The sequence below is a fragment of the Electrophorus electricus genome, chromosome 10 (genome assembly GCF_013358815.1).
Source record: "Electrophorus electricus isolate fEleEle1 chromosome 10, fEleEle1.pri, whole genome shotgun sequence".
Lineage (NCBI taxonomy): Eukaryota > Metazoa > Chordata > Actinopteri > Gymnotiformes > Gymnotidae > Electrophorus > Electrophorus electricus.
This window is the reverse complement of record NC_049544.1, coordinates 5,786,226-5,808,561: the sequence shown is the minus strand read 5'-3', so window position 1 is coordinate 5,808,561 and position 22,336 is coordinate 5,786,226. Positions and strand designations below refer to the sequence as shown.

Below are 22,336 nucleotides of genomic sequence, written 5' to 3'. Positions count from 1 at the left end.
AAACACCAGCTATAAGCGCATGTGTGAGAGTGACAGAGATCGAGAGAAACAGGAGGACTTTGGCATGCTTTTTTCTATTTGTTTGTTGTGGAAACACAATGGTAGTCCTTCAGAAAGCAGAAGTCACTCCCACAGACTGTTTTAAAGTGGCTCTCGGTATATTAATATCTCAATATCTTTTGATGTTCCAGGACCTGCATGCATGGCTGAAGTCCCTCTAGAATTCATGATGTTTAAGGATACAACTTATACTGCTACTCACAAGAATCTTCTCAGTACAAACTGTGGGATTACAGTTATAGCTGACACTATCCAAAGCAACTTACAATTATGACAGAATACTATCTGAGCAATTGAGGATTAAGGGCCTCACTCAGGAGCCCAACACTGGCAACCTTCTGATTACAAAGCAAGTATCTTAACAACTGAGCTACCACTGCCCGTGTTTTTGATGTGATTCAGCTCATGCCCTGTGTAACTCACACAAGATTGGCAGGTTGTAGATTGTTCACAAAAAATTGCCTTCATGAACCATTGCTTTTCTAAATTTTGTGTTATCCCTCCTAAGTGAGATGTGGCTGTGGAACTAGAGGAAGTCTGGCAGTGTGTTGAAGAGCGACAGATGGCCGAAGAGTTGAGGGCCACATGTGAGGGGTAGCGAGTGTTAAACCTGCTCCTCCACATAGCATGTGCCAACCATGTCCAATGCGGACAGATGGGAGAAGCGAGGATGTGCAACAGGAACGGAGTACCAAGCACCCTGCCTGCCCCCGCCATTGTAGTAGCCAAGATCAAGATGACCTGTGGAAAAGTTGTCTCAGAGAGCTGCAGCAATGCCCCATAGCCAGCGATGAGCATAGCACAGATAGCTAGAGTAGAGGGAAGATGCACTTGCCCTACTACAATGGGAACAACACTTGGAAGCTCTATCACACCCCCATCAATGTTAAACAACAGCTGGATGAGCATTGTTGCATTCACGCTGGCAGCTGGCAGTTTGGAGTAGACTATTAATGGCTGAACACCATTACTAAGACTGACTCCTACACACTTCGCTGTACTGGCCATGCTTTAAATCACTTAGCTGGCTCCTCGTGGTTTGCCAAATTTGCGCATTGGCCACTGGCAGGTGGCGCTCACTCCTTATGCCGCTCAGGCTCTGTGAAGCACCAGCTACCTTTGAGAGGTTTATGGAGTGAGCACTAGCTGAGCTGCAGAGAGGGTGGAGAGTGGTATACTTGGACAATTTGTTTGTCCGTATACCCAGCATTGATGACACCCTGCTGCATTTAGCAAAAGTGCTCAGAGCAATCAGAGCCAATGGCTAGCTCCGTGAGAGGCTGAAGAGCTGCTTCCCTTCCTGGGCCGGGTGTCCTACAGTAGTGTGTAAGAAGCTTTGCTGATATTTTAGCCTTCATTCCCATTGCCACTGCAAAAGGCGCTGTGTTCCAGTGAAATGAAGAGCCCATGAACGTTTTCCAGCACTTTTCCAGTGCTGGTATTGGCATTTCCTCAGTCTTCTTGGTGGGTACTGACACCAGCATGGTGGATGCTGACACCAGTGGCATTGATGCTGTCTTCTCTCAGATTTAAGAAGGTGTGGAGTGAGTGGTTGTCTAATACAGCCGATGGTTCAGCAAAGCAGGGCTGAACTATTCTGTAACTCGTAGAGAGCTACTGGCTATATTTGCAGGGTGCCAGAATTTTGGTAAAACCCTATATGGCCATTCGGGGCTGAGGACTGATCGTGCCTGCCTCATTGACCTGGTTCATGAGATTCAAAAACGCTGAGGGTCAGGTCGTCAGGTGGGTGGTGGTGGATCCCCAGGAATACTATTCGCTATACAACACTGAGGTGGTCATCTACATGGAAATGCAGACAGCCTCTCATGCCTCTCCTGCCTGCAGGAGACCAGCAGAATGCCAAAAACAGAGCAGAGCACCGCAACCTCCAGCATTCATGAGGTAAGTTGCGCCAGACACATTCAGTGGATCCCATGACACATTGACATGTTAGGGGGAACCTGTGTGGTCAGATGCAACACCACACAATCCCGCCATGGCTTACCACTCATTCTGGGGTTGTTTGGTGGGCATCTTGGAGTAAAAAAGATGCACTGGATCCAGAACTTTTTGTACACTGCTGCGATGCTTACACCACCTAGATGGGGCCAGGATTCACATGTGCTGAATACTTGAGTCTGCACCCAAAACAGATTCTGGGCTTGTTTGAGGGAGGGGCTCATTATCAATAGTTTGCTTTCACGCTCAATAACTCTATCCAAACCGTGAATCGATCGCACAATTCCATACGACACTTCTCTGCACGTAGAAGCTTCATCCATTTGCTGCTTTTCATGATTTTGTTTGGATACAAACACTCAGGCGGCAAAGAACATCACTTTTGGAATGCATGGAATTTAGGAGTCATTTCAATACATAAATGAACTCATTTCAATACATAAAGATATGAAAAGATATTAGATTATTTATCATGGATGATTGTATAACTTAATTGTCCCCATGTTTCTGTCTTTAATTTAGCCAGTGATGCTTGGATTATTTCGTACATGCAGTCGAGCTACCATACATGCTGTGTATGCAAAAGGATGAAGCAACTGAGGCTCTGCTAAATAACTGGAATTTGGACATGCTTTTGCAAGAGGACAGAGATGACACTCTTGAGCCATTTTGCTTTAACTTCCAAAATGTGAGACATACTCATACTGCAGTGTCATTTAAATAGTACTAAGAGTAGGCAATTAAACATGTCAAAATGCAAGAATTTCACTGATATTACTATATCAGGGAGATGGTGGCCTTTTAGTTTGTTTAACTATAATTGTTTAACATTAACCTTTTACGCAGTACATAAGTAGTTTGGGTTATGTGTACACACACAGTCTTTACATGAATGTAGTGAATACATGAATGTAGTGAATAGTGTGCAGTCTACATAAATAATGCGGATTGAACTGAGCCTGAGATTTAATTAAAATGTATGTGGAATTACATCTGAAGTCTACAATTCATGCAGTGTTATATATGGGTGTGGTGGTAGCTCAGTGGTTAAGGTACTTGACTAGTAATCACAAGGTTGCCACTGTTGGGCCATGAGCAAGCCCCTTTACCCTTAATTGCTCAAATTGTGTTGTCATAATTGTAAGTCACTTTGGATAAAAATGTAAATGTATGAAAACCAGACTGAAAATTTAGGTTTGTCATGTAAATATAATAGAATTCAATAATATATGGAAAATTAAAACCACAACAAATATCCTGTCGGTTTAATAACCGAAAATAGCAGACAACGTACGTGAATTACTTGGAATGGATTTTAGCCTTGTCATTCTGCTAAGATAATAATGAAATGAAATAATATGGTAATTTACAAAATAAAACCTACCAGGACGATAACATATTGTGTCGGTTTTATTAGCAAGAAGGGCCACTGCTGAAACTCATGGAATCCTTTAGCTATGTTATATGCGGGAAACGGATACAGTAACGATATGGTTATCGTAGATGGAAAAGGGAAATCCGGTGGCGACGTAACTCCTGTTCTAAGATGCTCGCGAAGCGGTCAAACGTTACCCTGCCGCTGGACCGTCTGACATTGTGCGCGTGACGTCACAGAGGCTGAGCGTGCACATCTGCAGCAAGACCCTCCTGCCGGACACACGCGCGTTTGTTAATGTAGTTATTTGCTAAATTAATGCGTTGTTGTGTATGTTTCTGTTCTTTTGTAATTACTACTTAATGTTTTTGTTGTACAGCTTTATGTTGTGCTGTTAGCTACTCCATTTCTTTTCTGGGTATTTATGTTAACCCCCAACCCATTCGCGCTGTTTCAATAGCTGGTTACCTGCTTAACCCGCTAAAGACTTTTATGTCACGGCAGTCAGACAAAAGGTCAGAGTTTCCTGTTCTGAAAGCGCGATGTTTACTTTCTCGCTCTCTTCACCGACGCCACAATATCAGTAGGGATTAGATGAATTGGGACAGTAGGGCAGACGATCCTCATTTTTGTTGGGTAACCCAGTGCATGTACCAGTGCAATGTCATTCAATGGTTACGGAGGACTTAATAGTCTGAGGTGGGAGTTGCAAACCCTCCAATTTTCTCTGAATGGGGAAAACGAAAGTAAGAAAAACACTGGTAAGCGAAAACACTTTAGCTTTTTGCAAATTATGTCCCCCATTTGCGAGAGAAACTATAACTGGAGTCAAAATATGTAACAAATATAAAGGTAACGAAGATTTGTTTTTGGCTCATAAGGACAATCCTCAAATTCTTCTCAAACTCAACATCATCTAGAGTTCATGGGAATTCCGCTATGAGTAGAATACATGGTCGGCACATAATTAAATGAGCTGAAGAGCTTAACCTTGTTAAGCTCATACTAAGTGCATACATGAGGTATACATTTCAATTATTCAGGCTCCTATTCTTTGTTCTGAATTAACACAACAAGCTGCATATTTGCAGGGAGAACGAAGCACTGAATGTTCTAATGAAGTGCAAACAATGTTAATAGCTCAATTATTTAAAATCAAACATACTAAAATGCATCTCTGATTGCACAACCTGTACTTAATGTATGTTGATACTTGCTAGGGCCCAAAGAACCTGAGTAATGGCCACAGTGACCACTGTTGTTCATGGGGTTCGGCTGGTGACCGAAATCATCCCTCTGAAGAACCCGGAGCCTCTATGTTCTCCAGAGCCCAGCAAGGGAAAGTGCAGCAAGGCCAAGCCAAACGTGCCTTACAAAACCAGGATGTTGTTGAAGGGCAAGCCAATAGAACTAGGGGTAAGAGCACCGATACAACCTACTGATATCATAACTATTTCACATCCTGCTTAATCTCCATGAAGTGCAGTGCCGTTGCTGTTTTATTAGAGATACACCAAAGAATCCTGGACAAAAATTAGCACTGGTGTTAGTGTTTTGGTTTGGCCTCTGTCAGATTGTGTGGGTCTTTTAATGGACCGATGATGGCTCTGGGAACAGTTACCATGGTCACGGCTACTCTACAGGGAGAAATTCCTGTGGCACTTGGAATATCGGTAAACACTAACACCTTCATTTTTGGTGATGTGCAGAACACATGAAAAGATGCTAAGAAGGAGACTCTGTAATGCACTTTTATTATTCTGAAACATGGCTAATCGCAATAAATACTCTACCAGAGAGCATTCACTGACATCACTGTCAGTGAAAGCTGTTCTCCCTTTTTATGTATATATCCTTAACTTCAGCTGTGAATATTGTTATATTTTATCACCTCTGTTTTAAATCTGCACTTTTAATTTGATTGACTTGATGCTTTTTAATTCAGTGAGCACAGATAGGAAGTAAGCCATTTATATATATTATAATTGACTTGTTTTTTTTCTAGTGTGTCATCTGTGGATCTGTAACCTTGGCTACATACAAGGGAACCTGTATTCAACTGGTGAGTGATATATGACTTGCCGCAAAGTGTTTTTAACATTTTTATTATATTTTGTACCATTTCATGAGTGCACCTATTACAATTGAAATGCAGGTGTCACAACAACTAAAGTTTAGTGAATGTCCTAGTGCAATGGTAGTCAGGTCTGGTCCTGGGTTTTGTAATCCCATGTAGTTGATTAAATGATTAATGTAACTGGTTGGCCACTTGGTCATCACACCTGACTCCTAGGTAAAGGGAGGATGTAAAATCTTTAGGATCAGGACCTTGAGGACTGTGAAACAGTATATTTTGCATTGTTTCTCTGGTTATATCAAAAGCACACTCGCCCTGAACCTCATCGGCACACTGCTTGCTTTGATGGGCATCTGCTATTTCTGCTACATACTTGCCATCAGACCTGACCCAAGTGAATGTACTGATGCTGGGATTTATGACTACGATTGGGAATGCAGTGGCATGGCATGGAGGCTCAGTGCGAGTATCCTGTTGCCACTGCCATCTGCGCTTTTTATTTCATGTCCCAGGAATTTTAACTAGTTCAGAAAAACAATGTCCTAAATAAGCATAACCCTATTTCATACCATGCAGCTTGATTTGTCTGTCACATCTCCACTAATTTATGCTGTGCAGTGCTGTGTAGTTTCCTGTAACAGTGTTCAGACTTTTTTATTAACAGGCTCCAAAACAGCCTGTCTTTATACAGTAGCATAATTCTTGTGTAATATAGCTTGGATTCTCCATTCCTTTCTTGTTTGTGTTTTTTAGGGCTTAAAATGGTCTAAAGTGTGTGCTGCTGGTTTTGTCTGTGCTGGAGGTGTGCGTGTGTACCACGTTTGTTTTCTCCAGCAAGGCCGGCCTGTCCAGCCTCTCCGACCAAGCTGGTAAGATGACCTCAGGACTAGCCAATTACTTATTTCACTTCTTGACATTCAGAACACTAATGCTGATCTGATGTGCATTACTGGATTGGGTCTTGTGATCTTTAGACTTCACTAGTGGTGCTTTTCTTAATTATCTGGCTTTTCTACCAAGTTTAAAACTCTGTTTTGGTTGCAACAAAATGGCATGTAAACATAAATATGAACATGCATAAGCGCGCATAAATTTAATCAACCGTTTCACTTGTGTGAAAAAAAAGATTCACTTGTGTTAACAATCATTAAAGAATCATTAGTCGAGTTCTCCCTTTCCATATTATCTGCTATCATCTGTAGTCTACCCACCCCTTGCCTCTACTGCTCTTTATTAAAAGACTTCTGCCATGTTATGGGTGTTGGTGTAAACATTAGGCAGTAAAATGATCCACATAGCATATACCTGAATCATATATAATCTTTCCATAGTGGCTTGTGTTCATGTAAGCAACTGTGTGATAGCCAGCAGGTTGTGACAGTGCTGTGTTGACCAGAGGACCACAGCAGCCTTGAGCTTCAGTCAGGTGGCTCTGCTGAGCCTTCAGACTTTGAACCCTACGTGGACAATGAAAGCTCTTCGCATTTTCAATTTTTTTATACCAAATATAGACAAAGCAAAGGCTTTATCTGAACTAATATAATGGTACTGACATCATAAAATAGTATAATGGGACATTAATTGCATTAAATCAGTTTTTGATGTACTAGCTTGGCAATAGACAGATGAATGGATTAATTAATTAATTAATTAATTAGTTAATTAATTAATTAATTAATTAGTGAATTTGGCTTTCCACTGATAAGGTTCTTGTGTCCCTCAAATGTGAAGATGTTTATTGTTTTGTTTTTATACTATGTGGTGATTGGGAATTATGTCTTTGTTTTCTCTATATTCTTGCAAATAAACCTTGAATTGCATGTCTTGTATAAGACCATTTTCATTGTGTCATTAGCCATTGATTAAACTATATGAATTTGATATGTGCACCAGTCATTCATCCCGTAAAATAATGAAGTAAGGTGCTGTTATCCTACTCCATTATATTACGGGCTAAGAAACTGGTGCCTGTATCAGGTTCACAGAATTCAATCAATGTCTAATAAGTTCAATGTATCATCGTCCAGTCAGTAAAGGTCCTTTTCTAATTTATGTTGGGCTTTTACCATTGAACAGGGTTGTCTTTGCAGTGCAATTTAGCGCATCCCATAACCTAATTGTAATGATAAATTAACTGCTTGGCGTGTACCTTGGCTGCATTTTACAGCGAATTATTATTATTTTTTTTAATGGCGCGTCTGCTTTGGTTATTCCAACCCACAATAGTGCTAATTTAGAAGTTGAAACAGTGTTAGAAGAGCACAACGGTGCTAAGAAGGGCACAACAACTCCTGTACGTATAAACTGTGTAACGACAGGGTGGGTGGACGGCATATTAAACGTTCCTTGCAATATCCAAATTGTGGCAAGTTTTATGTCCACAAATAACATCCTATAGCAATGCTTATGCATTAGTAGATGTCTTTTTAGATCGGATCTCACTGTAGCTAAGATCCGTGCTATGCTTACACACCTGAAAGTTAATGCCATTTAGCGTAATCTGATGCCCCAGGTTGGACTAAAAAGAATGTTATCCTGGTTATAGATTATATTTACAGTAGGGAATGTTAATGTATCCTGTCGGCTGCAGTTCTCTAGACTAAACTGACTGCGCCTACGCGAACCAAAACTGCGCTAGACTGCGTTTACGAGCGCCACAATTATTACATAATTCATAACCGGGTTAAAAATACATCACACCAGAGCACTCCCATCACATCAGATACTGCACGTGGGTGCCATTTCGTATAAAAGACAGCGCTAAATAAGTTTTCCGGGAGCCAGCCTACCCAATTTCGCCCTGTCGGAATAACCTCCCATTGCATCAACACTGCCGCATCGTTTTCGGCTGGCTGCGGCGACCCCTCCTCGATTTCTGAACAACTGCTCTGCATAACTCCAGTGAACTGCAAGGTAGGTAAACGGGATGCTTATTACGATTATATATGTTAACTGTTGGCGTTTGATTGTTGGCCTTTTACAATTCCAGAAAATTAATTTTAAGGGCAAAGAGTATGAGACCGTACGCTGCCATAGATGCCAAACAAGAATGCATGCAACGTGTTTCACCTCGAAATGTGATCATTATGTTTGCTCTGTTATTTGTCGTATCGTCTCGGTGACGGGTTTTTTTTTTTTCACATAGTCCCGCCTCGACCAAGCAGGATGTCGCTGTATGCCTCTCAAATTAAAGCGTTTAAAAGCGCGGAACCAAAAACCCTTGGGGTGAGTTTCTTTTATGCGTTCAGCTGTGATGCTGATCAAGGAGACTACAGCAAAAGATGTAGCCCAGATATTGTTAACTACATGGCTTTCCTGAAGTATGTTGCGTGACCTAATGCAAATATAACTAAGTGTTATCTCTACGTCTGATTGCGTAGGGTAGGTATTATAATTATTGTTGGACACCAAATCCTTATGTTTCATCAGAAGTAATCTGTATAAAGTGGCTTTTGGAATTACAACTAGCCATTCAAGGAAACGCCCTAAATCCAAAACATTCTCTCTCTCTCTCTCGCTGTCTCTCTATCCTCCTCCTCTTTTTCTGACATGCACACATAAACAAACAAGAATGGGAAAAACAAAACCGGGACTACATTTGACTATTCCATCGGTCTTATACATTTTTTACAGTACATTTCAAGAGAGTGCAGCAACAAAAAAGGTTCACATTACAGTCATTTTTAGTGGTTAAAAATAATTCATTAAGAATGGCTTCCATCACTGTTCTGGGTTAGATTTGATTTAGTATCATTTCTAGTGACAAAAGTTGGAACTTGCAAAGTCAAATTGAAGACAATCCCAGTGATTTTCTGAAATTGCACTTTATAGACGTGTTAGTTTAGAAATAAACTATTTGCACATTTTGTAAGACGGGCAAAATGCCTGTAACCCTTTTCTTAATGTTTTTTTTGGGGGGGAAATGCTCGGTTCTTAGTTTAGTGCAACTAGAATCCCTGATTGTGGTTTTAGCAATTGCTTTTGCATTGACCTAATTAATTTATGGACTAGTAACATATTCAGATATAATAATTGTTTATTTAAATTGTACTTAAAAGTGCTTCAGTTGCTGTTTGAAGCTATACTCTTTTCACCTTTTCTGTAGGCAGTGGAGATCATTATTGGTGCACTGACAGTCACTCTGAGTACAGTTGTATATAAGCTGCACTATCATATCCAGCGGGAGATCATCATCCTTATCGTAAATGGTGCTCAGGTAAAGCCTGGTTCTCATCGCATAGTGAAAGTGAACTTATCTGAGTTAGACACTTGATTCAGTCTGCAAAAATTTTATGAAGTAAAATTGTTGTACATTGTAGTGTGTGCAGTTGTTGTTAACTGAAGTAAATTTGGAGGATGTAACAAATTCAGTAAATTAATTGAATTTTGTAATCAAGCAGATCTTCAGTGAAAGTAGAGGACATGTGTTAGTCATTAGATTACCCTTCTGTACTGGTTAAATTGGAACATATTTTGTGGGGAAGTCTGGAGTTTGACTTGTGAGTTACAATAACAATTGAAACAGTGGTAGTTTGATCTATTTAAGTGATATGTGGTGGTTTGTCTTACTGCTTCCTACAGCTCATTATTACTGGAATTCTCCTGGTGCATGCTGGTCGGAGACCTTCTAAATGTCTGGTATGGCATTCTATATTCACTAACATAAAAAGATCATAATAATAAAATTAATTTTAAAATGGCTTTGATTTCAAATGTACAATGATTCCAATGCACAATAATTGAATTTTAACATCATAATTATATATTATACTACAAATTCTTTCAAGTGTTCTTATGTTAGAAGATGCTGGGCAAGTATAAAATAACCTTGGGCAATACCCAGTGCTGAAATCCTACAACTACAGCACCTTGGACAGCTCTTTTCCTTTTGGACAACGCTACCCCTTCAAAAAAGAGCAAATAGGCAAATAAATATTATCTAAAAGCAATTTATTTGAGTGTGCCAAGCAGGTTTTATTTTGTTCCTCAAAACTGTCAATACTATTCCTGAAATGCCATTTCATCACAGTGCACAGACGAGTTTGATTTTCTATGCTTAAATGGAAGGTTTCCTCTGAGTTGAATAAGATCAGCTGCTGTTCCAGTGTCTTGATGTGCTTATGGAATAAAAGCTAACCACCCAGAAACAAGGATGATTTATTGTCTCAGCCCTGAGATCAAACAGCAAATGCTCCTTTTATAGCATCTACAGAGGTTGTGAGATCATCAATGCTTTTGGTCTGTATTTTTTTTTTGGTCTGTATTTATTTCTTTTTTTGTTGTTGTTGCTGTTTTTTATGTGAACCTTTGGCCTCAAACCAGCAGCCAAACCATCTATTTCTTATGTTTAGCACCTGTTTGTCAGGGTGTGGCTTCTACTGCACAGCATCTAGTCTCTATCCGGTATATTCTCTGTGAATGTGTCCAGTTTCACCATGGAGCCATAGCCACATGCAGTACTTGGCACACCACTGATTAAATAAAAACTGCATGGCATGCCTATACTTTCTAGGTGTAACTTAGACAGCACAAAAAAAGCTTAAAATTCAATTTTCAATTTTAATTTTTTTTACAGGTGGGTACAAACATTGTTTTGCAGTTGGTGACTGCTGCATTTGACATTGTTGGATTTGGTCTCATAGCCAGACAATTGCCATTCCGAGGAGAGTCGTACTATTACAGAGACACTGAGGTAAACACTACACATATCCGCTCTGTGCTTTCATATCATTTACTACGCCAGTGCCTCATAAACAGACTGAGCAATAAAGACACAACCATCTAGATTATTCTTGCACATTTTGCAGAGGGACATACAACTCAGTATTATGTGTTCTATGATGCTCAAATTGGAAAATGTTATACTTCAGCAAAATTCTGGTGTTCACTAACGCAGCACCACATATAATTTTTCACCCCATACCTAAGAGTATATAATTACCTTTTTTTCTGATGTAGTGAAACAATACAGGCTTATTCAGTTCAACTTATTACATTTTTTTAATTATCCATGATTAGTCATTGAAATGCTCTATAATATTTTGATATACTTTGGAGTAGAAATATAAAATGAACCTGAAATGCAAAAAAAAAACCAAAAAACCCCCAAAAAACATCTTAATTGGATGAACCAAACTCCCAATCAAATAAGAGGATAAAATATCTAATAAGGTGTATATCACCTGTGAGAGAGGTGTGATTCCAGGCTCTGCCCTGCTTGTTTCAGTGGTGTTGTGACCCACGCCATTCAGTTTGGAATTGCTGTGGAGAAGGAGAGAAAGAGGGGCATAAGGAGGTGAGTTATGTTCTGTGCTTTGCTGACCGACAAGATTTTTCATGCACTTTTAGCAGAATGGACTAATCAAAAAGTTGCCGAGGCAACCATTTTTGGTCTGTTAATTTGTTTGATAATCGGGGTAGGGCAGGAAGTAAAGTTTTTTTCCAACACCATGAAATCCTCTCACTGAAATTTCAATATGAAAATTTGAGATTTTTTAATGAAGTATAACATTTCCCAATTCTCCCCTGAGCATCTGATACAGGGTTCCATTTCATAGTATTTACTTCCTGATTTACTAATAAAATATATTTAGTGAACCACAAATTGTTTAAATATATTGCATCAATCTTAATGGTGCATGATTATACTATCTTCATGTAATGTTTGAATTCTTTTTAACTTTCTCTGCAGTTTTTGGTGAATGGCATTCTGGGCACACTGATTGGTTCTCTGGTGTTGGCATGTATTATCGGTTTGGTTGTGGCCCTTTTAGGAGTGTATGCCTTGTCTGTTAGTGCCATTAAGGTAAGCACTACACAGAACTGCAGATTACTGCTGTGAAGTTGTATTTTACATTACCATGTTTTCAAGGCTATTTTTTACCCAGTAGCTGGGTAAATATGTACCATTTGGGCTGTGGAAGTTGACACTGCACAGTGGTTTAGACATTTTTTGCAGAAACTGTATAACTGTGGTAAAATGGTAATGTAAATTACCTTGTTTTACACTGCTTGGTGCGTTCCATGTTTGAATTTTGTACTTACTGTGTTCCCCAGGAGATGACACCTATTCCAAATGCCACAATAAACCCACACTATGGTTCTGGAGAGCCGGCCAGGTCTGCTATGCGTGCTGGGAACTGACAAGACAAAATACATTCATGGGAAAAAATAAACAATTTTAGCACAGTTTCATACCAACTAAATAAGAAGACTGTTCATTCACAAAACTATTCACAGCTAAAGAAAAAAGGTTTTGTGAAAATATAAACAATTTCTATGTATGTTAAAAAAAGCTAGCTGTCTGTTTGGCTGTTTCCTCACTTTAGGCTCTGAGATATGTAGAATTTTGGCTTAGCTAAATAGTTGTTAGGACCTCATTCATTTTGAACTAATAGACAGTAGCTTCTTTGCATGAAATTGTAGAATCAACAAGTAATAGAAGTAAATGTGGTATGATTATTTGGAACTGTAGAGTAAGTCTTTTGAAATGATAAACCACATTGAAAAGAGGCAGATTACTCGAAGAACCCATGTTTGTGCTAAGACTGCTATAGGAACACAAAAACTATGAGTGAATAGGTGCATATTTGAACAAGGCAAGTCTGCGCTGTAGAGCTGACATCATTTGCATGAAACATCAGTTAGGTCACAAATTTAATAAAATGGGAAAATACTGAACAACTTTTATAAAGCTTTCTCTGCAAAAAAAAGAACAGTGCCCATCAAGAAATTGAACTGTAAATGACACATAAAAGACATAGTAAACAAAACTGCATATTCCTTTTCGGTTTACATACATAACCTGTCATTGTATCTACTTACTTGCTGTTTGATATGACATCATGATGTTTGGATGTCTAGATTTTTTATACTCTTCACAAATGTCTCAATTGTGTTTCAGATATTATAGATAATAATGTTAATGTGACAAATTAATCAGTGGCACTGTGTTTATAAATATTTTCTTTTTACTCAACAGTTTTTGCAGAACAGTGGAAGCTTGATAATTATTGTCCAGTATAATCTATAATAAAGGAAAATGTCAGAATCATCTAAACATCGGAAAATGACTGGCATTGCTTGGCTTTTTTTGTCATCTTGTTTTATCTTTACTGATACTTCAGGAAAGCTATGATGACTGCCAACTTTGTAAGTGCCACCACTTGTGACCAAAATTATGGACACTAATAACAATAAGTCAGAGGTTGAACCCTCATTCAAGGGCTCAACTGGTATTGTAAAATCTTGGATGCATGTGTTGTCAGTTCACAATACTGTTCGCGTCAGTATGTCATTGCCTTTGTGACATCATGTGAGATTTACATTGTGCCTGTATTAGACGACCTCTTTATATGTAGTGATGTAAAAAAATGTAGGCAGTTTCATGTGTGTTTGTGAATGATTGATATTTACAATAAATATGATTTACTAGACAAATCATGATAATATTTTGTCTTTAATTTGGGGATATTGGAAAAAGAGAAGATGAGGAAGCCAGAAACCTTTAAGGGCATTCTCAATATTTTAATATAAAAAGTTAAACTATTCTATATTCACTATATCTACCTTGCTCGTTTGTTTCTTTATAATAGTATAGTGCTTCGTTTGAAAAGCACAGAAATAGATTTTCCCCATTGATCCATAATAACCTCATTATAGAGAAGTCATATTACCCCATTAGTGTGCCTTTATTTTGAAAAATCTGCGGCCTTTTTTGTAACCTACTGTTACGATTTGCGAAGTCGCTGTGGTGCGTTTAGTTCTCCTCCGGTTTAGACACATTTTCTTCCCTGCTGTAACTAACGTTAGCTGCCTAGTTATCTCGCTATTGTAGCTAACCTTTTTAGACCACTAATGTAGTTTACTGGGGGGGAGGGGGGTTGTTATTTTTTATATCACGCCAGTTAACAAGCTAATGTAGCTAGAGATAACTACATAGGGATATCCTGCTAATAAATAGCAGTTTCTTGCTACGTCACTGCATCAGTGTTAATCTATAATGGAGAAGGTACGAAAGGTTCTTGTGCACCTGTCCAAGGATAACACAGCACCGCAGTGCGCCCGGTTTGTTCAGGTCAGTGGCACAAGAGCAGCTGTCAACAGTTCTTTCTTAGCTCAGCTGTCAATAGATGAAAGTGAGGCGAAGCTGTTGAAATACATTTAATAGTGTTTTTTTCTTTATTCCAGAGCATTACTGGACACTTTATAGGCAATCTCGATGACCAAACAACTGTGAATTGTTTCCTAGTAGACAATCGATTTATTTTGTGTGAAGGAAACCGTGAAGAGGGCGTTCCCCTTAAGGTTAGATTTCAACAAGCCCGTATGACAAGTTAACTAAAATTACTGCAATTGTATTTGATTATCCTTTTACGTGTACTGAATACGTGTCCTTTTAAGAGGCACGACAGGTTGCTTGTTACCTTGCTGATATTACTTTGTGGGCTAATCATGTAGCGATAAGTAAAACTCACTTTCTGCCTCTAGAGGGCGCCGTTCTGCCCGATCAAATACCTCTCTCACTCAGAAGCGGCCTCCATACCGCCAGATACACTCAGTCGTGGAGTGGACGTGGGTGTGGCTGTCCTACTTCAGTCAGCCAATCAGAGAGTGTTGCTGACCAGGCGAGCTCCGACACTCAGAATCTTCCCTAAAGTGTGGGTCCCGCCTGGTGAGTGTGGACTGCGGAGTACGTTTTCACCGTCAGTAGCTGGCCCTTTCTCACGTTTGACTAATCGTCAACGTTAGGGAAGATGAGAAAGAAGCTCTGTTCCATTGTTTAGGATCAGGTTTCATAAGATATGGCTGAAACTATGTTTTCGTGTTCCGCATTTTAATGAATAAGGAAATGGAATTATGCAACTGACCCTAGATTAAGAACTCCTGTTCTGAGGTGATTGACACACATGGAGCCATGATATTTTTTTCGACTGCATTTCAGATCATTAAGATATAGGAGGGTTTTAATTATGTCAGACCCTCCTGTGTAAATGTTCATGTCTGAAACAGCGTTCTTGCCTCATTTATGATACATGGTGAGATGGCTTTCATCACAAACTGATGCAAAATAAACAAATACATAGCGTGATATAAAAAGACTGTTGAAAATTAGCTTTGACGCTATTGTGACTTTGTCAGTGTGTATTGCATCTTGTTCCTTACAGCACATTAGTCATGTTTAAGCATTCATTTGACTGATTGTTGTAAACTGTCAGAGAGCTGGATAAGTTCCAGGGTGTGGGCAGATAGTGGTGATGAAAGGCTTGAGGTGTTCTGTAGATCGTCATATAATGGACTAATGAAAGTACTCAACTTGAAAGTACTTGAACTTGAACTAATGGACTAATGAAAGTACTCCTCATTTAGCACAGGCTGACAGTCGATCTTATTGTCTGCAGGTGGCCACGTGGAACTGGGGGAGAAGGTATGGTATGATCTACCTCTGCTGTAGAAGCAGAAACCTCTTCTTCCACTTCCATATTCTTATGACTCATTGCATTTTAACAGACATTTTCATATGTTTATCAATGTTAATGTTTGTCTTATAAACCAATTGTGAAAATCTGCCTGATCCTCAATGACGAAATAAACATCGGCCCACCCTTTTCATGCCATGAACGTTACCCGTGGCCTGGTTCTTCTTGCCCCCGTTGCGTTAGCTGGCGGATGCAGGCTTCCGGGAGCTGAGGGAGGAGACAGGACTCTCACTCAGCCCAGAGGACATCTCCTCCTCTCGGTTGCTGGGCCTTTGGGAGGTGAGCTCAGGCTGTTGACTCTCAGGCTGCTGGCAGAATCTGTTACAGACCTGCTGTATCATCACAGCATTTGAAATTTAGCTAAAAAGCACTGCTTTCTTTGTCATTTTCCCCTGAGGCGCTGATCCAGAATGTTGTAAAACGCTGTACTGAAAGTTTAGCCCAGGGGTCATTATAGATCAAATATGCCAGCATGCTTGCAGGATTTTGTTGTTGTTGTGTTTTGGGGTTTTTTTGGTCTTGATTTAATTTTAGATTTTCTAGTCCTTAGTTCATATTACATGTTCATATTTTGCCTAAGATGTCAACAGATTGTTTGTTTGTTTGAATTCACCTTTTATGGAAAACAATTTTGCTTTTAGTACTACTATTCTTGACATCAGGAATTCAATTTTTGAGATCAAAAGTAAAGTTTTTACAAGTACAAACTGAATTTCTGATATCAAAAATAAATTCTTCATATTGGAAATAGAATTTTGTTATGGAAAATGAGGAAACTATTCATTTTAATGAATATATTTTATTAGTCATATTTGAATACTTTCAACATTGACTTTCTACTATTGAATGTCAACATTGAAGTAATTTATTGATATCAAGGAATAAATTCTAGGTATATAAATTAAACATTTACTAGTAAGAATTAAAATTGCACACATTGCTAACAATGCTCAACTGCTTGTGTGTTCTTCACAACTGGTTTAAACAGACAAAACATATTTATTGATACTTGCTGTTGTCTCTACTGAAAGCACAGTACATGCACTGTAATTCCCATCTTCGTATCTTCATGCAAATTAATGTCATTAACATGTAAAATCTATTATGTTATAAATTTGTTATCAAAAATTGTTTTGACCTGTAATAAATGAGATTTGAAACGTCAACATTTAATTCTCATATGAAATATTGAATTCCTGATACAAAAAAAATGAGCACCAGTTCAACTTGATTACTAAAAATTCCATTTTGAATAGTTACAGTTAAATTTGTACAAGTCAAAATTTCACTGGTACTAGACAAAATGTTATTTTTGATACCAAGATTTGTCAATATCAAGAAAAGTAGGATTGAAGACTAAAGCAGCTTCCCATACTTTTTGCATATGAAACAAAACACATTTTCTTTGATGATATTAATACTCCCCTTTCTGCCTGTGTCTGTGGCAGTCGGTGTATCCGCCCATGCTGTCTCGAGGACTTCCCCAAAGGCATCACATCGTCACCTACATGCTGCTGTCCACTCACCTTACACACCTGCAGCTACAGGTAAAGCTGGTCTCTGCTACCCCCTGGCATGCAGTAGGCAATAACTAATATTAGATGGGAGGTTATATTAAAGTGAAGATCTTTATTACCTGTTAGCGTGTCTGTGACTTAGCCGCCTTGTTCTTGTCTTTGAAGTCCTGCCTAAGGCCAGAGGCTGCAGAGGTGAGTGGGTGTATGTGGTTGGACCCAGACCTTGCAAAGGTCATCGTGTCTGCCGTGGATGGAAAGGAGGAGTCTGTTCATGTACCTGCCAGTCTGCCTGAAGCTGTGGGGTATGTATACTTTGTGCTCCTCGTAAGTGAAGCGCTAAAATTGGAGTAGGACATGTGTACTTCTGTTACATAGTGTGAAGTGGGCTGCACTGTTGCAGGGTTGGCTTTCATAGATAGATAGATAGATAGATTTCAAGAAGTAAAAATATATAAAGTGAAAAAAAATGGAGCAAAAAATACTATAGCAGTACAATACAAAATATACAAATACAATACAAATTTTTTTTTTTTTTTTTAAAGCTTCAGTATTTCAGGGGTCTTGTAAATTCCGGTCATGATGAATTGATCTCAGTATTGCACAGTCCTGCCCTTGAGCTTGCGGGGCAGCTGATGTCCTCTGTGCTTCTCCTTGGTAGCGTGACTGCCGTGTCTCCAGATGGTGAGATGAGGGAGTCCACGCTGCCAGTGTTGGTGTTTTGTAACCGAGCCCCGGCTCAGGGTGAGGATGTGGAGCGGGTTAGTACCGGAACCAAGTATGCCTTAGAACTCTGGCTGCAGACTCTGGAATCTCACTCTGAGAAGAGCTAATTGCAGAAGAATCTCTGCCTTCCGGCCTGGATCTGTGGAAAAAGTACACGAATACCTTTAGGACAACAGCACCACCTGCTGGCCAGGAATCCTTTTAGCCGGTTCTGGTTGTGTTCGCTGTCTTTGTGCCTGCAACCAAACAAGCGTCTGAGCGTTGTCAAGAATATTTTTAAAGTCTAATCACAAAGGAACTGCCAGAGTCATTTGTAATACACACGTGTGCCTTATGTGCCTTTTTCTTGAATAAGGTGCTTATTTAAAAATCTGTAAGGAATTGTAATGTAATTCATGAAAAAAAGTTTGCCACATGGAGGGAGTAAAGATGTCACCTTCAGCACTGACTGCCCTTTAGTTGGTTGAAAAGTTGATAGAATTTTGTTCTTCGCATAGACAGTCCAACCATATTAACAAGAGTTATAGACAGTTAGTTTTGACAATTTTCATTTATTCTGATTAATTAGAAATGCTCCATATTTTTTATGCTTTTGTTCTATACTAAACCAGCCTTTTGCATACTGACTTGATACATAAAGCTCAAAATAGCATAAGCAAGAATACAAATGTACATCTAAAGTGGTAAATGCTCCTGTTGCATGACTGCATCATGATCAACAGACCTTTTGTGAATTTTGATTCCTCAACCAAATGTAACAACAGATGGCATACTATTGCATCACATGCATTTGCATGTACTGGCCCAAAAACTGTCAGTAAGATGCGGATACAGTGATGTCTTTGGCTGTTTCTTCCTCAGATGGTCAAAACGCATAGAAACTTATGTGTGTGCTTGCACATAACAAAGAATAGAGGTGGCATATAGGGTGTGCTGAATAAGTGTCTTATAAGGACCATCACCACTCCCATGCTATGTGGGTCATATTTAGACTGCCAGTGAGATAATGCATTACATTCCTTTTTTGTTTGCTGGACAAAACACTTCTGTTTGAATTCATGAGATGTGTGATATAGAAGGCTGTTCCCTGAGGCTATGACCTCTTCTCAAACTAAAGGTAATTTCTTTTATGGCTTCTGTCAGTTCTTTGAGATCTTCAGATAACACTTTCAAAACAATACATCATAATCATTCATTTTCTCTTTTTGCTTAAACATTTTATAGTATAGTTTATTTCTTTCAAATAAACTGATAATATAAATTTGAACTCAATGCTCAAAATTGTTAAAATGTTGACAGACAGATGGTCAGAATATTAAAGTTTTCAAGGATAACTGAATTGTGCTTTATCATTTTGTTGTTGTTTAAAACACTTACCAGTTTCAGCCTAACATGGTCTAGCCATACATGGGTGGGACAGGTTGTGTGCAGAGATAAGGAATAAGTCATAAGATAAATCACATATTGAACATGTGCGTGCCATGCATTTTCATGCATAGATCCATTTTGCGCACTCGGGTCTTGGAGTTAGCACCAGCCTAGCACACTTGTCTCACCTCAGCATATTTTGGTTAGAATAAGAACACTTCTTTAATGGAAGGATCCTCTGATCTTAGAATATGCAAATAGAGACGTGGCCTCCCCACGGAACCACCTGCTTTCTCTCAGATATCCCCCTTCCATCTCTGACCTGAAGGGGAATCTCTGAGTTCGGTCCATCTACACAAAGGACCTTTTCTATTTGCACAATAGCCAGGAGAAGCAGTGACCCCAGGGGATCTGAGGTGATGCACACTGAGCCAGGAGCCTTACCTTAGTTCAGGCCAATTCAACCAGGGAGGTTTACCAAATGTATTTGTATTTTTCAATTTAATTGTGATGACACAATTTCTATTTTATTTAGAAAATGTTATTTATTTATTGAGAAAATATGCCTGTTTTCCCCAAGTCTTGCTTTGCTTTGTAGATTTATCTGATTTGACACTTAACAAGCTATTTAACAGACAATATCCATTTTGAAGTAGTTTAGTTTATTTAATCAGAACATCTATACTACCATAATCAGTAAACCATTTTGAAGAAAATTTGTACAGTACTACAGTACAATACAGTCGTGTGCAAAAAGTATTTACAGCAATAAAACTGTTTTCTTCAAAATTTTATATGGAACCAGGGAAGTGTCCAAGTTTGGTACCTGGTGTTACAGTTGGGTGTCGAAGTTTAGTTTTCAGTGTGCTGTTTCCATGGCTGTATAAGACACAAGGAAGGAAAGATGGGGTGGGGTGGGTCACGGAGTGAAGCGCAGCCAAACGGAGCACCGGAACGGAGATGAGGAGCCAAGAGGAAATCTCAACCTGGATTTCAACGTTCTACCACTTCCCATTAAGCCAACCTGTAAAGTAGCATCACTGGTTCACTGGATACTTCCCAGTCCGGTTTCTTGTAGGTTTCTGCAAGGGTGTGGTCTGTGGATTGGAATTAAGATGTGTAAAACACCATTACATTTTGATTTCTGACAATGCTATCTTTACAAATGGCTTCAATGGCAATGTCATTATTTTGTAAGTACACTTTTTATTTTGTGGTTTCACCATATTCCTTGATTTTTACTTATTTATCCTTACTTTATCAAAAGGGGCTTATGGGTGTCTAATTTAGAAATAGTTAAGGAATTAAGCAGAATCCATTGGAGCTGTTTAACCTGGCAATAGATTTAAAGCAGGAATAGGTGTTCATGGAGGGTCTCCATAATCGGCTCTGTCTGGGCTCCTTACAGGCTGTTTCTGTTTGAGTCTTATTTACACCCCATCAAAGGCTTCTTTGTGTGGGGCCACTGGAGCAAGAGTCCACTCTGGCCATAACAGAGTGTAATATCCATTGTAATATGTATTGTGCAGTCATCTGTCTATCAAAGGTAAAGCAAAATAGTATTTCTCCCATTCTTAAATTTTCATCTTATCTCAGTCCCAGAATTGCATGTTGTGGTGCATCCCCTCTCTCTTAAAAGCCTTTTCAGTTACAAATCGCACTAAGCAAGAGATTTGTTAGCTTGCTTGGTTGTACAGTGTCCATAGGCTACAGACATCTTTATGGGACTGACTTCCTATCTCTACCTTGTGATGATGGAAGAGTTTGGTGATGACCATATTTGCACATTACATCGTTTGATGCGCACTGCTACGAGCCAAGCTAACACACAACACTCTGATAAGCCGCTTGCTGCTGGGCAGCGGGAGGATGGAGAGGCTCAGAGGCGGAGTAGAGTTTCCCACGCCTCAGGTTTCCGCAGGCAGGCCGCCCAGGCACAAAGAGGGGCCTATACAGGCGGGAGGGAAATGATGCTCAGTGACTGCAGCCAGACTGGCCTGCACCTGGACAGCATTTGTGCTTGTGTGTTGCATGTGGCTGGTGCTGGAGATGGGGAAATGCACCAGGGGGTGTACTGTTACCTCACCACAGTTACAGCCCACAGAAGCAATGCCATAGATCTGGTCCAAGTTCTGACATGTAATCATCTTTACTTTGGAGAAACCAAGAGAAGGCTTGCTAGTTAGTTTGTTGAATACCTTTGGACCATCAGAAATAAGGATTTTTTCATTTCCAGTGGCAAGGCATTTTAATACTAATGGACACTGCACTAATGACATATATGTTTGAATTGCCAGTTGTTGCTATGGCAGCAATAAACCGGGAAACTCAAAGAAAAAGAACTCATCTATATTCTTGGAACTTTAGAACCCCCATGAATGTTATGGATGCATGGAATGAATGTTATGATATCTAATTTTTCCCATATATAAACTGGCTCCTGCTACTACTAATTCAGAAGCACTTTGCTTGCACAGCTGATGAAGGATGTCGGTACAAAACTGTGTACTTTACTACAATTTTGAACATCTCTTCTTCTCTCTTAGTCTCTCTCTCTCTCTCTCTCTCTCTCTGAATTAGTAGTAGCTGGATATATATATATATATATATATATATATATATATATATATATATATATATATACACTCACATCTCTTACTATTTTCCAGCCATTACAGAGGTAGATACAGAGGCTCAGATTGTTATGAGTGCTTGCTTAACCCATTGTATATCAGCTGTGAGTTCGGAGCAGAAGGTCTGCAGTGCAGGTGGCAGT

General features: G+C 39.3%; 2 protein-coding genes across 3 annotated transcripts; both read left to right on the top strand.

Annotated features, from left to right (window-relative positions):
* Nucleotides 1-8,154: 8,154 nt before the first annotated feature.
* si:dkey-7j14.5 (uncharacterized protein LOC556563 homolog) lies at nucleotides 8,155-13,913 on the top strand. Of its 2 annotated transcripts, XM_026999970.2 has the most exons (8): nucleotides 8,155-8,387; nucleotides 8,620-8,699; nucleotides 9,580-9,690; nucleotides 10,056-10,112; nucleotides 11,050-11,166; nucleotides 11,701-11,769; nucleotides 12,166-12,279; nucleotides 12,531-13,913. In XM_026999970.2, exons 2-8 carry the CDS (start codon nucleotides 8,640-8,642, stop codon nucleotides 12,615-12,617), a joined length of 615 nt encoding a protein of 204 aa, XP_026855771.1. In that variant the 5' UTR covers nucleotides 8,155-8,387; nucleotides 8,620-8,639; the 3' UTR covers nucleotides 12,618-13,913. The 2 variants fall into 2 exon arrangements, with proteins under 2 accessions (XP_026855771.1, XP_026855772.1); XM_026999971.2 differs by lacking the exon at nucleotides 11,701-11,769 and having other exon boundaries at nucleotides 8,157-8,387.
* Nucleotides 13,914-14,189: 276 nt separating this feature from the next.
* nudt17 (nudix (nucleoside diphosphate linked moiety X)-type motif 17) lies at nucleotides 14,190-19,526 on the top strand. The gene is made up of 8 exons (XM_026999945.2): nucleotides 14,190-14,550; nucleotides 14,664-14,780; nucleotides 14,964-15,147; nucleotides 15,875-15,900; nucleotides 16,136-16,231; nucleotides 17,401-17,499; nucleotides 17,635-17,771; nucleotides 18,128-19,526. The coding sequence occupies exons 1-8, from the start codon at nucleotides 14,476-14,478 to the stop codon at nucleotides 18,297-18,299; spliced, it is 906 nt and encodes a 301-aa protein (XP_026855746.2). The 5' UTR covers nucleotides 14,190-14,475; the 3' UTR covers nucleotides 18,300-19,526.
* Nucleotides 19,527-22,336: the final 2,810 nt, after the last annotated feature.